The sequence below is a fragment of the Camponotus vicinus genome, unplaced genomic scaffold (genome assembly GCF_025532165.1).
Source record: "Camponotus vicinus isolate PSW18456_S1 unplaced genomic scaffold, iyCamVici1.0 SCAF_8, whole genome shotgun sequence".
Lineage (NCBI taxonomy): Eukaryota > Metazoa > Arthropoda > Insecta > Hymenoptera > Formicidae > Camponotus > Camponotus vicinus.
The window spans coordinates 7,314,753-7,325,340 of record NW_028141980.1 but is presented as its reverse complement, the minus strand read 5'-3'; the positions used below and the strand labels follow the sequence as shown (position 1 = coordinate 7,325,340).

The window sequence follows — 10,588 nt, the reverse complement described above, 5'->3', positions numbered from 1 at the left end:
TATTTACTATTTTCGATAAATTAAAAAGTTAAAATTTTCTGTTTTATTGTCATATAATTTTATTTTTTGTATGCAGCACAGTATAGTAATTTTGTTTTTTATATAATTTTGTTTTTTATATAAAATTTTTTATATAATTTTATATAATTTTGTTTTTTTTTTATATATTTTACGTGTGCAATATGGCAATTTATTACCTGATATGTATAAGAAAGTGTTAATTATAATATATTATAAAGTATACAGGGTGATTCTGAACAGACGTTTGTCTTTAAAAAGATAAATTGTCGAGTCTATTCTAAGACGATTTTCCCTTTACCAAAATTGTCTACGAGGCTTAGTTTTTAAATTATTAAATAAAATAGTTCGCGAATTACGGAACGAGTACAAGAGGTAGACAGGGACGGCGCAACTCACCGTCCGATACAAGCGATCATGTGGGGCGCGCGACGCGATCAGCTGATTGCTGCACACGATGAGTGTAACAATCAGTGTGTGTGTGTGTGGGGGGGGGGTGTATTTATGCACGCGTATCCACACATGCACCGTACTCTCTCTCTTTCTCTCTCTCTTTCTCCCTCTTTCTCTCTCACTCTCTCACTCACTCACTCACTTATTCTTACCTTAATAATGGGTGCTTTCCAATTGAGATATCCCTAGACACTTTTATGCACACGGCGACACAAGTCGCGTTCCAATTGCCGTAACTGCCGACACAACTTTACACATCCGTACTCAGCTCGAGGGCTACTAGTCAACTTGTGTAACCTTCTGTTTTCTAGGGACAAATGAAATATGCGGTTGCAGACTGACGGCGATTATGTTGGCAATTTTCTTTTCCTTTTGGCCGTGTCCCGAAATTACTGCCAGTACTGCAAATTCTATAGTGCACGTTACGTATATTATATATTTTCAGTGCTGGCAGTAAACTGGCAGCAATTTCGGAACACGGCTTTTATCCTTTTTATTTAAAAGACAACCACTGAAGTATATTAAATACAAAAATGAACAATAAAAATATTAAAAGTATCATTAAAGTAAGTAATTCGAATTAATGAGTTTTTGTACAATTAATTTTTTTATTATATTTAATAAATGAAATAAAGTTGTTTCTTTAGCATATTTGCAGATTAGGTATATTATTACTGATTAAATTTTCATTCATATTTATATATTAATATAATATTATGCATTTATATATTTTATTTATATATTATTTATATATTATATAATATTATGCATATATATATCTATGTATGTTAATAACTTTGCTTCGAATTATTTACAAACTAATTACACAAATTTTACGTGTGCAACATGTTTTTCACTTCATCACCCTCACCATGGATTAAAAAATATCAAGATGGACATGGTTATGAAGAATCCTAACCCTCCACTCGAAAGTCGCACTTAACTTTGTTCCAATTGAGTCGTGCACATCGCTACACTTTGTGCCTTCCTGTGTATGTTTGTGTTAAGATGTGTTAAACAATTGGAAAGCACCCAATGAGATTCTTCATACTGCTGATAAATAGCAGTGCCCAGTGTGTTGCACGATAATAATCGTCGTCGACGAGACGTCGTTTCTTCAACACGCAGTCTGACACAAATAAGCGAAGTTTTTTCTTTCATCACTTTCGACACTTTTACAAATTTACTCGCGCACTTAATCACTCACGATTGATAAAAAGAGGAATTTACCAACGGTTACGGTACGAATTTAATAAACGGTTAACGCATTTAATTATTAATTACACACTCGATTAAAGAAACGCGTTAACAGAACGCGATACTCGATGCAAAGCGCGCGACGCGACGACCGACGACAAGCAGGTCAGGTTAATACTAGCGCCTCTAGCGCTGCCAAACATAAACGTGTAGCATTACGCGCTAGTATTAACCTGACCTGCTTGTCGTCGGTCGTCGCGCGCTTTGCATCGAGTATCGCGTTCTGTTAACGCGTTTCTTTAATCGAGTGTGTAATTAATAATTAAATGCGTTAACCGTTTATTAAATTCGTACCGTAACCGTTGGTAAATTCCTCTTTTTATCAATCGTGAGTGATTAAGTGCGCGAGTAAATTTGTAAAAGTGTCGAAAGTGATGAAAGAAAAAACTTCGCTTATTTGTGTCAGACTGCGTGTTGAAGAAACGACGTCTCGTCGACGACGATTATTATCGTGCAACACACTGGGCACTGCTATTTATCAGCAGTATGAAGAATCTCATTATTAAGGTAAGAATAAGTGAGTGAGTGAGTGAGTGAGAGAGTGAGAGAGAAAGAGGGAGAAAGAGAGAGAGAGAAAGAGAGTACGGTGCATGTGTGGATACGCGTGCATAAATACACCCCACACACACACACACACACACACACACACACACACACACACACACACGCACGCACGCACGCACGCACGCACGCACGCGCGCGCGCGCGCGCAGACACACACACACACACACACACACACTGATTGTTACACTCATCGTGTGCAGCAATCAGCTGATCGCGTCGCGCGCCCCACATGATCGCCTGTATCGGACGGTGAGTTGCGCCGTCCCTGTCTACCTCTTGTACTCGTTCCGTAATTCGCGAACTATTTTATTTAATAATTTAAAAACTAAGCCTCGTAGACAATTTTGGTAAAGGGAAAATCGTCTTAGAATAGACTCGACAATTTATCTTTTTAAAGACAAACGTCTGTTCAGAATCACCCTGTATATATATTATAATATATAAATTATATATTAAAATAATTATAAAATTATCTATATTATAAAAATAAACTTTTAATATATAACTTTAATTTTAATAAATTATTAATATTATATTAATAATAATTTAATAATTTATATATAAATAACAAACAATTTTATTTTTGGATTATTCAAATGTTACAACATATAATTTCTTAAGTTTGTATAGTTCTGTTTGTAAAAATTTTTAAAAAAAATTTATATATACATATAAATGTATTATGGAGTATTTTTTATATAATAAACCATACGTAAAAATAATTCTATAAAGAAAGTCTTAATGGTAACATTTTCTTAACATCTATAATAAGTCAGATTGAAGTATTCTTTTAGATGTCCTTTATGTGATGTCTTCTTTTCCTCTAAAATCGACGCATTAGAGGACTTATTGATATCATAATGTTATCATCTAGATAGAGTTGTCGGATGTCTAACTCTTGAATCTGAGTGCTTTAAGAACTCTTTTTGATAACTTATTGGCCGGTATTCATAGTCCGATCTTATATTTAAGATTGTCTTAAGTCTGGTCCGAGGGTGACTTAAGACCTCATTCAACCAATCAAATGACTGCGTAGCATTTCAAGCTCGAACTTAAGACGATCTCAAATATAAGATCGGACTATGAATACCGGCCATTGCTAATTGGGAAGCCATTGGCTACGTTCAGCAGGAAAAGCTGCTTTGCAACTGTTGTAAAATTCGTGAATCTCTGATTGGTGTATGCTCTTAGATTCAGTCAAAATTAAGAGCATACACCAATCAGGCTCACGAATTTTACAACAGTTGCAAAGCAGCTTTTTCTGCTGAACGCAGCCATTGTTTCTTTCTTATTATGTTCTTTGGCAATCTGAAAATATATGCAGTTTTGTTGTAAATATATTAAAATTCCAATTCAATTCTATTTTTATATATTAACATTTTACAAATTATACTATATTATTATAATATATATTTCTATACCTGTGAAACCGAATTCCATCTTTGTGTCTTAAGTGCACACCACAAATGCAGCAAAAAACCATATTTTAATAAATAAAAAAATATTTTCTTTGTCTTAATATTTCTTTTTTATTAATAGTTATTGAATCGCTTCGGATTACAAAAGTTAAGCGCTTTATTCAGCGAAAAAAAGGTTAGGTGCAGATGGCGTATAGTAGCTCTTGCTGTCATACATGCCAAGAGTGAGAAAGCAGTAGACGCAAATCAACTATCTCTCTCAGTCTCAAACTGCCAACATCTGGCGTCACTCGCTGCTATAGTAAAAACAGGGGAATGCTTGGTCTATGGGTGCGTTCCGATTTACGCATGTAACGCATAGACTGCATTACTGTTGCGCAGCGCTTCGAAATCGTTCCGTTTTATCAATGTGCATGAAGCGCTTTAATTATTCGGAACGGTCTGCGCATTCTATGCGCTAATACGGTTTGAAAATGGTACAATAGTAAAAAAAATAAATAAAAATAGAATAAAATAATAAATACAAATAAAATAAAAAAATAAATAATAAATATAAATAAATAATAATAAATATAAACATAAATAAATATTAATAATAATAAATATAAATAAATAATAAATATAAATAAAATAAAATAATAAATTAAGGTAAAATAATATATTAATATTAGCTTGGCTTGCTTTCTCCATATCATTTTTATTTAAAAACAAAATTATTATTTTATTAGTTTCTTCAATTAAAACTGGAAATTCATATAATTGTTGTTTTTCCATCGTCACAAAGAATCTGTTATCTGTTATTGCGTTCCGAATTACGCATAAAACGCATAGATCGCATAAACGCATCAACGCATCAACGCATCAACTGCCTCAAGTCGAGAGTAGAGGCAGTCAATGCGCTGGAAGGGTGCTAAGAATTTAGTACGGTTAGTACAATCTAGAGAATTCTCAGCGCTACTAAAGCGCTACCAATGCGCGCATTGGTTAAATCGGAACGATTTTCTATGCAGTCTACGCGCTTCATGCGTAATTCGGAACGCACCCTATGTCACAGACTTCTATAATACACTAGACTGCTAACATCTATATAAAATGACTCGAAAAAGTGATGCAAGGTGCAAATGGCCATATTTCGTGTGGGCAAATTATACTGGGTGTTCAGTTCGTATTGTCGATGTTGTCATAGGTTCATATTCTGAATCCTCTTTTATTGATAAAAGTGCATTTAAAAGTGGCTTATAAGCCTTCTGATTGGCTGTAAGCCACTTTTAGAGGCACTTTTATCGATAAAAGAGGATTCAGAATATGGACCATAGTACAATCCTCTTACAATCATAAAATAACATTTTGGACACCCTATATAATATGCCCACACGAAATATGGCGTCACGTGCACACCTGTGCATCATGTCCGCCTGTATCTGTTAGCAGTCTAGTGTATTATAGAAGTCTGTGGTCTATGCATTGAACTATAGAACTAACTGGAACGAGCGCTGCCTTTGTTATTGCCCGGTGACCTCGAGCCGAGGGAGACAGTATCTATTTGGTATTGCCGTCTCTCTTTTTCATGTATTACCTTAGCTAAAAATATACGTCTGCTCATTAAAGTGGCGTACAGAATTTTTTCACCAAAAATTTAGCAAAATAAAGCATTATTTTATTTCGTTTATTATCGTCATTATATTTCCTTAAATAATCCATTTCATTACAATAATATTTTTTATATATTCATTGTTCAAACATATACTGACTAAGGTATGGGCACAGATAGTACATCTTGAAACTATAGGAGAAATATACTATATAGCATGTTAGTGTAACAGAGAAAGCGATTCCAAATAGCGATGGCCTTCGTCGCACAGGCAGGCTCGGCTCGTAAAAAAGGAGCGCTCATTCCAGTTAGTTCTATAATTCAATGGGTCTATGTATACAGGGCGATCCTGAAAAACGTTATGTCTTTAAAATGACGTATTCCTGACACCATTCTAAGACAATTTTTCCTTTACCAAAATTTGATTTGAAGCGTAGTTTTTGAATTATGAGCAAAAATAGTTAGTAAATCACGCGTCGGGTACAGAAGGCAGGCAGGAGCGGCGCGGCGTGCCGCGAGCGCGGGCGCAGCTGACCGCCCGACGGGTGATTATCACCGCATGAGTCGCTAACTATTTTATCTTATAACATAAAATTATGCTTTAAATAAAATTTTGGTAAAGAAGAAAATGTCTTAGAATTACGTCAGAAATACGTGTTCCTTAAAAAAACGTTATTTTAATAATGAAAAGTTGTTCCGGATCGCCGGCCGTCCGACGTTGCAATCAGCTGATTGCTACACGCGATGTGTGTATGGCGGAGTGTGTGCGTAAGAGAGAGAGAGAAAGAGAGAGAGAGAGGGAGGGTAGGAGGGACAGACATTCATACACACGCACGCACTTTTTTCTCGCTCTCTTTCTCTCTTTTACGCAACACTCATACACTCTCTCATTCAGTCTCTCACTCACACTCTCTCGGTCGCTCACTCACTCACTCACCTGCTTACTCACTTGCTCACTCACCTTGTAGCAGCGTAGCGAATCTTCATGCTATGTATTGTTGTTATCTGCTGCACGGTTATGATTGCTAGAGATGCGCGACACATCGAAATTTTTTCGATTATTAATCTCACACTCGATTGACACAATACAGATTACACGATAACGAGTTTACTGTTTATTCACTCACTATTGATTTATCGATACCAAAAATTACTTTCAAAGAAACGCGAATGCAAACAACACATGACTCGACGCGAAGCGACGGACCACGGAGACTGCGCGACCACAAGAGTTATGTTGCCAGAAACGCGACACGCGACATCTAACAAACGACTTGCGCGTGGCGCGTGATTGAGTAAATAATAATTATTTATTATAATTAGAAATAGTTATTATTTATAATAAATAATTAATTTTTTAAGTATGTCATTATACGTTTCATGTTTTCTACCGCATTCGCAATGCGAAGGTTTTAGCCGATCGTTCGTCTTATCTCGCGTCAATCACGCGCCACGCGCAAGTCGTTTGTTAGATGTCGCGTGTCGCGTTTCTGGCAACATAACTCTTGTGGTCGCGCAGTCTCCGCGGTCCGTCGCTTCGCGTCGAGTCATGTGTTGTTTGCATTCGCGTTTCTTTGAAAGTAATTTTTGGTATCGATAAATCAATAGTGAGTGAATAAACAGTAAACTCGTTATCGTGTAATCTGTATTGTGTCAATCGAGTGTGAGATTAATAATCGAAAAAATTTCGATGTGTCGCGCATCTCTAGCAATCATAACCGTGCAGCAGATAACAACAATACATAGCATGAAGATTCGCTACGCTGCTACAAGGTGAGTGAGCAAGTGAGTAAGCAGGTGAGTGAGTGAATGAGCGACCGAGAGAGTGTGAGTGAGAGACTGAATGAGAGAGTGTATGAGTGTTGCGTAAAAGAGAGAAAGAGAGCGAGAAAAAAGTGCGTGCGTGTGTATGAATGTCTGTCCCTCCTACCCTCCCTCTCTCTCTCTCTTTCTCTCTCTCTCTTACGCACACACTCCGCCATACACACATCGCGTGTAGCAATCAGCTGATTGCAACGTCGGACGGCCGGCGATCCGGAACAACTTTTCATTATTAAAATAACGTTTTTTTAAGGAACACGTATTTCTGACGTAATTCTAAGACATTTTCTTCTTTACCAAAATTTTATTTAAAGCATAATTTTATGTTATAAGATAAAATAGTTAGCGACTCATGCGGTGATAATCACCCGTCGGGCGGTCAGCTGCGCCCGCGCTCGCGGCACGCCGCGCCGCTCCTGCCTGCCTTCTGTACCCGATGCGTGATTTACTAACTATTTTTGCTCATAATTCAAAAACTACGCTTCAAATCAAATTTTGGTAAAGGAAAAATTGTCTTAGAATGGTGTCAGGAATACGTCATTTTAAAGACATAACGTTTTTCAGGATCGCCCTGTATATGTCGTTGGCGTTGGTAGAAATGGCCATAAGTAGCAATCGAATGTGATTGGTTTCTATCTTTGAATTCACCAATCACATTCGAGTGCTACTTAGCCGCTCAGTGAGCGGTTGTGTTTCTGGATGGACCCATTGGGTCTGTTCTTTTCAGCTGCACTGCTGCACTAGTGCAATAAGTTAGAAAGAGACAAACATACTTTCTTTCACTCTAACTAATTGCACTAGTGCAGCAGTGCAGCTGAAAAGAACAGACCCATTGCCTGTTGCATTGTGCAAGAGCCTTTAGCAGCATGCTGAATTGACGGTTGATGGAAAAATAACACGTGCTTTTATAGTGATTTTATATATTAAATATATTAAAAAAAATAACAATAAAATATAATATCTGCTTATAAAAGATTTCATTAACACAAATGTAAGTGTGTGATTTATCAATTTTATTTTTAAAATATAATGAAAAAGAGTGTATGATTATATATGAATATATAACCTATATATATATATATATATATATATATATATATATATATATATATATATATATATATATATATATCTGATATTTGATAATGACAGTGTGTTTTTACATTGATTTTATCAAGATGAGTAAAAGGAAATTTGATGACGAGAACTACATCACTCAAACTGATACAGAGGTCAAGATAATTGCTTCTCGTTTTAAATCAGAATCTGGTGAAGTTCTATCTGGTGGTCTATTAGAATTGCCAGTCAATGTTACTGTAAATAAACTACAAGATATTTGCAATGCTCTGCTGCAGCAAGAGGAGTCATTGCCTTTGGCCTTTTATGTGAATAATGTAGAGGTCACAGATACATTGGAGAAATTTGTAGGCAAAAACTTTAATGTTAGTGAAGATGTTGTAGAGATTGTATATCAACCACAAGCGGTATTCAAAGTCAAATCTGTTACAAGATGCACTGGGTCTCTAGAAGGTTGTTAATAATAATTTTACGTAAATTGGGATATTCAGAAACACGTGACAAAATGTTTTATAAATTTTTTTGCTTTTATATGTAGGCCACAAAGAAGCGGTTATATCTGTTGCTTTTTCACCGGATGGCAAGCATCTAGCCAGTGGTTCTGGTGATACAACAGTAAGGTTTTGGGATATCCATACGCAAACACCACACTATACATGTGAAGGACACAAACATTGGGTCTTGTGTATTTCCTGGTCACCCTGTGGCTCTAAGCTTGCTTCTGCATGTAAAAATGGATCAATTTATTTATGGAATCCTCATACTGGCAAACAAATAGGTATATATTTATAAATTATATTTAATCAGTTAAAGTTTTCATGTCTTTTAGAAAAAAAATTTTATCTTTTATATATATTATTTTTTTATCTTTATATTATATTATATTATATTTTTTTATTTTATAGGAAAAGCCATGACAGGACACAAAATGTGGATGACATCCTTATGCTGGGAGCCTTATCATAAGAACCCAGAATGCTTATATTTAGCTAGTGCATCCAAGGATTGTGATATACGTATTTGGGACACAAAGAGGGCACAAACTTGTCGTGTTTTGTCTGGTCATACAAAAAGTGTGACTTACATTAAATGGGGTGGTAGTGGTCTGATTTATTCTGCCTCTCAAGACAGAACTGTCAAAGTATGGAGAGCACAGGATGTATGTATTTTAATAAAAACTAGCTAATATCCAGCTCCACTTCTAACTAGAACTTAAATCGATTCTAGGGTGTATTGTGTAGAACCTTGGAAGGCCATGCTCATTGGGTGAACACTTTAGCTTTAAATGTTGATTATGTACTTAGGACTGGTCCTATGCAGTTGGGATCAAGTGCAAACAATCCATTGGAATATGCAAGAATGCAATATGAATCTATAGGTGAAGAGAAACTTGTGTCTGGATCTGATGACTTCACATTATTCTTGTGGAAACCGGAAAAAGACAAGAAACCTATTGGTATGTTATATCTCAAAATATAATTAAATCAATATTATAAAAAAGGAAATATGGAAGTATTTCTTTTTAGCAAGAATGACGGGTCATCAGCAACTTATAAACGATGTCAAATTTGCGCCGAATGGTCGTATAATTGCATCTGCGTCGTTTGATAAATCTATCAAATTATGGGAATCTACTACCGGGATGTATATTGCTTCATTAAGAGGTCACGTTCAGGCGATTTATTCACTAGCATGGAGCGCCGATTCTCGTTTGCTGGTCAGTGGCAGTGCAGATTCAACTTTGAAAGGTAAATATAAAGAAAGTCAGGTATAGAAAAATTTTATCAACTAGAATATTTTAATTGGATTTATCACATATTTGTTTACAGTTTGGAGCATAAAAACTAAAAAGTTAAACCAAGATTTACCTGGTCATGCTGATGAGATATATGCTGTCGATTGGTCACCAGACGGTCTACGAGTCGCTTCAGGTGGAAAAGATAAAGTATTACGACTATGGCAGAATTAAATCAACATACATATGTATATAAATTAAACTTTTTTATACAAAATTCATGGAATGTATTTTTTATCTCCTAAATAATTTTTATATTATTGTTCTCTATTAATTAATAATATTCAATTAATAATATTTTATATCAATAATATTGTAAATATGAAAACAAGATCAATACACATATAATTAAAGAAAAAGAAAAAAACAAATCATATAGTGTGTATTTGGTTATTCAATTAAAGAGGAATTAGATCCGCTACGTCGCTAAAAATTTAATAAATCTAATGGCGAGATTCATGAATTTAAATTAAACAAAGCATTTTTAGCTTTTCTTTTAAAATATGAAATTAATAATTAATTTGTGAATTAAACTAGAGAGAGAGAGAGAGGAAGAACGAGAGAGATATTTGTTCTGTAAAATATAATTTAGGC

At 35.2% G+C, this 10,588-nt stretch overlaps 1 protein-coding gene across 2 annotated transcripts; it reads left to right on the top strand.

Moving 5' to 3' along the window:
- The first annotated feature begins 6,913 nt into the window (after positions 1 to 6,913).
- Positions 6,914 to 10,215, top strand: Nle (notchless protein homolog 1). Of its 2 annotated transcripts, none has more exons than XM_083106466.1 (7): positions 6,914 to 7,074; positions 8,301 to 8,652; positions 8,738 to 8,977; positions 9,105 to 9,358; positions 9,427 to 9,655; positions 9,726 to 9,947; positions 10,029 to 10,215. In XM_083106466.1, exons 2-7 carry the CDS (start codon positions 8,301 to 8,303, stop codon positions 10,166 to 10,168), a joined length of 1,437 nt encoding a protein of 478 aa, XP_082962592.1. In that variant the 5' UTR covers positions 6,914 to 7,074; the 3' UTR covers positions 10,169 to 10,215. The 2 variants fall into 2 exon arrangements, with proteins under 2 accessions (XP_082962592.1, XP_082962591.1); XM_083106465.1 differs by lacking the exon at positions 6,914 to 7,074 and adding an exon at positions 7,911 to 8,113.
- Positions 10,216 to 10,588: the final 373 nt, after the last annotated feature.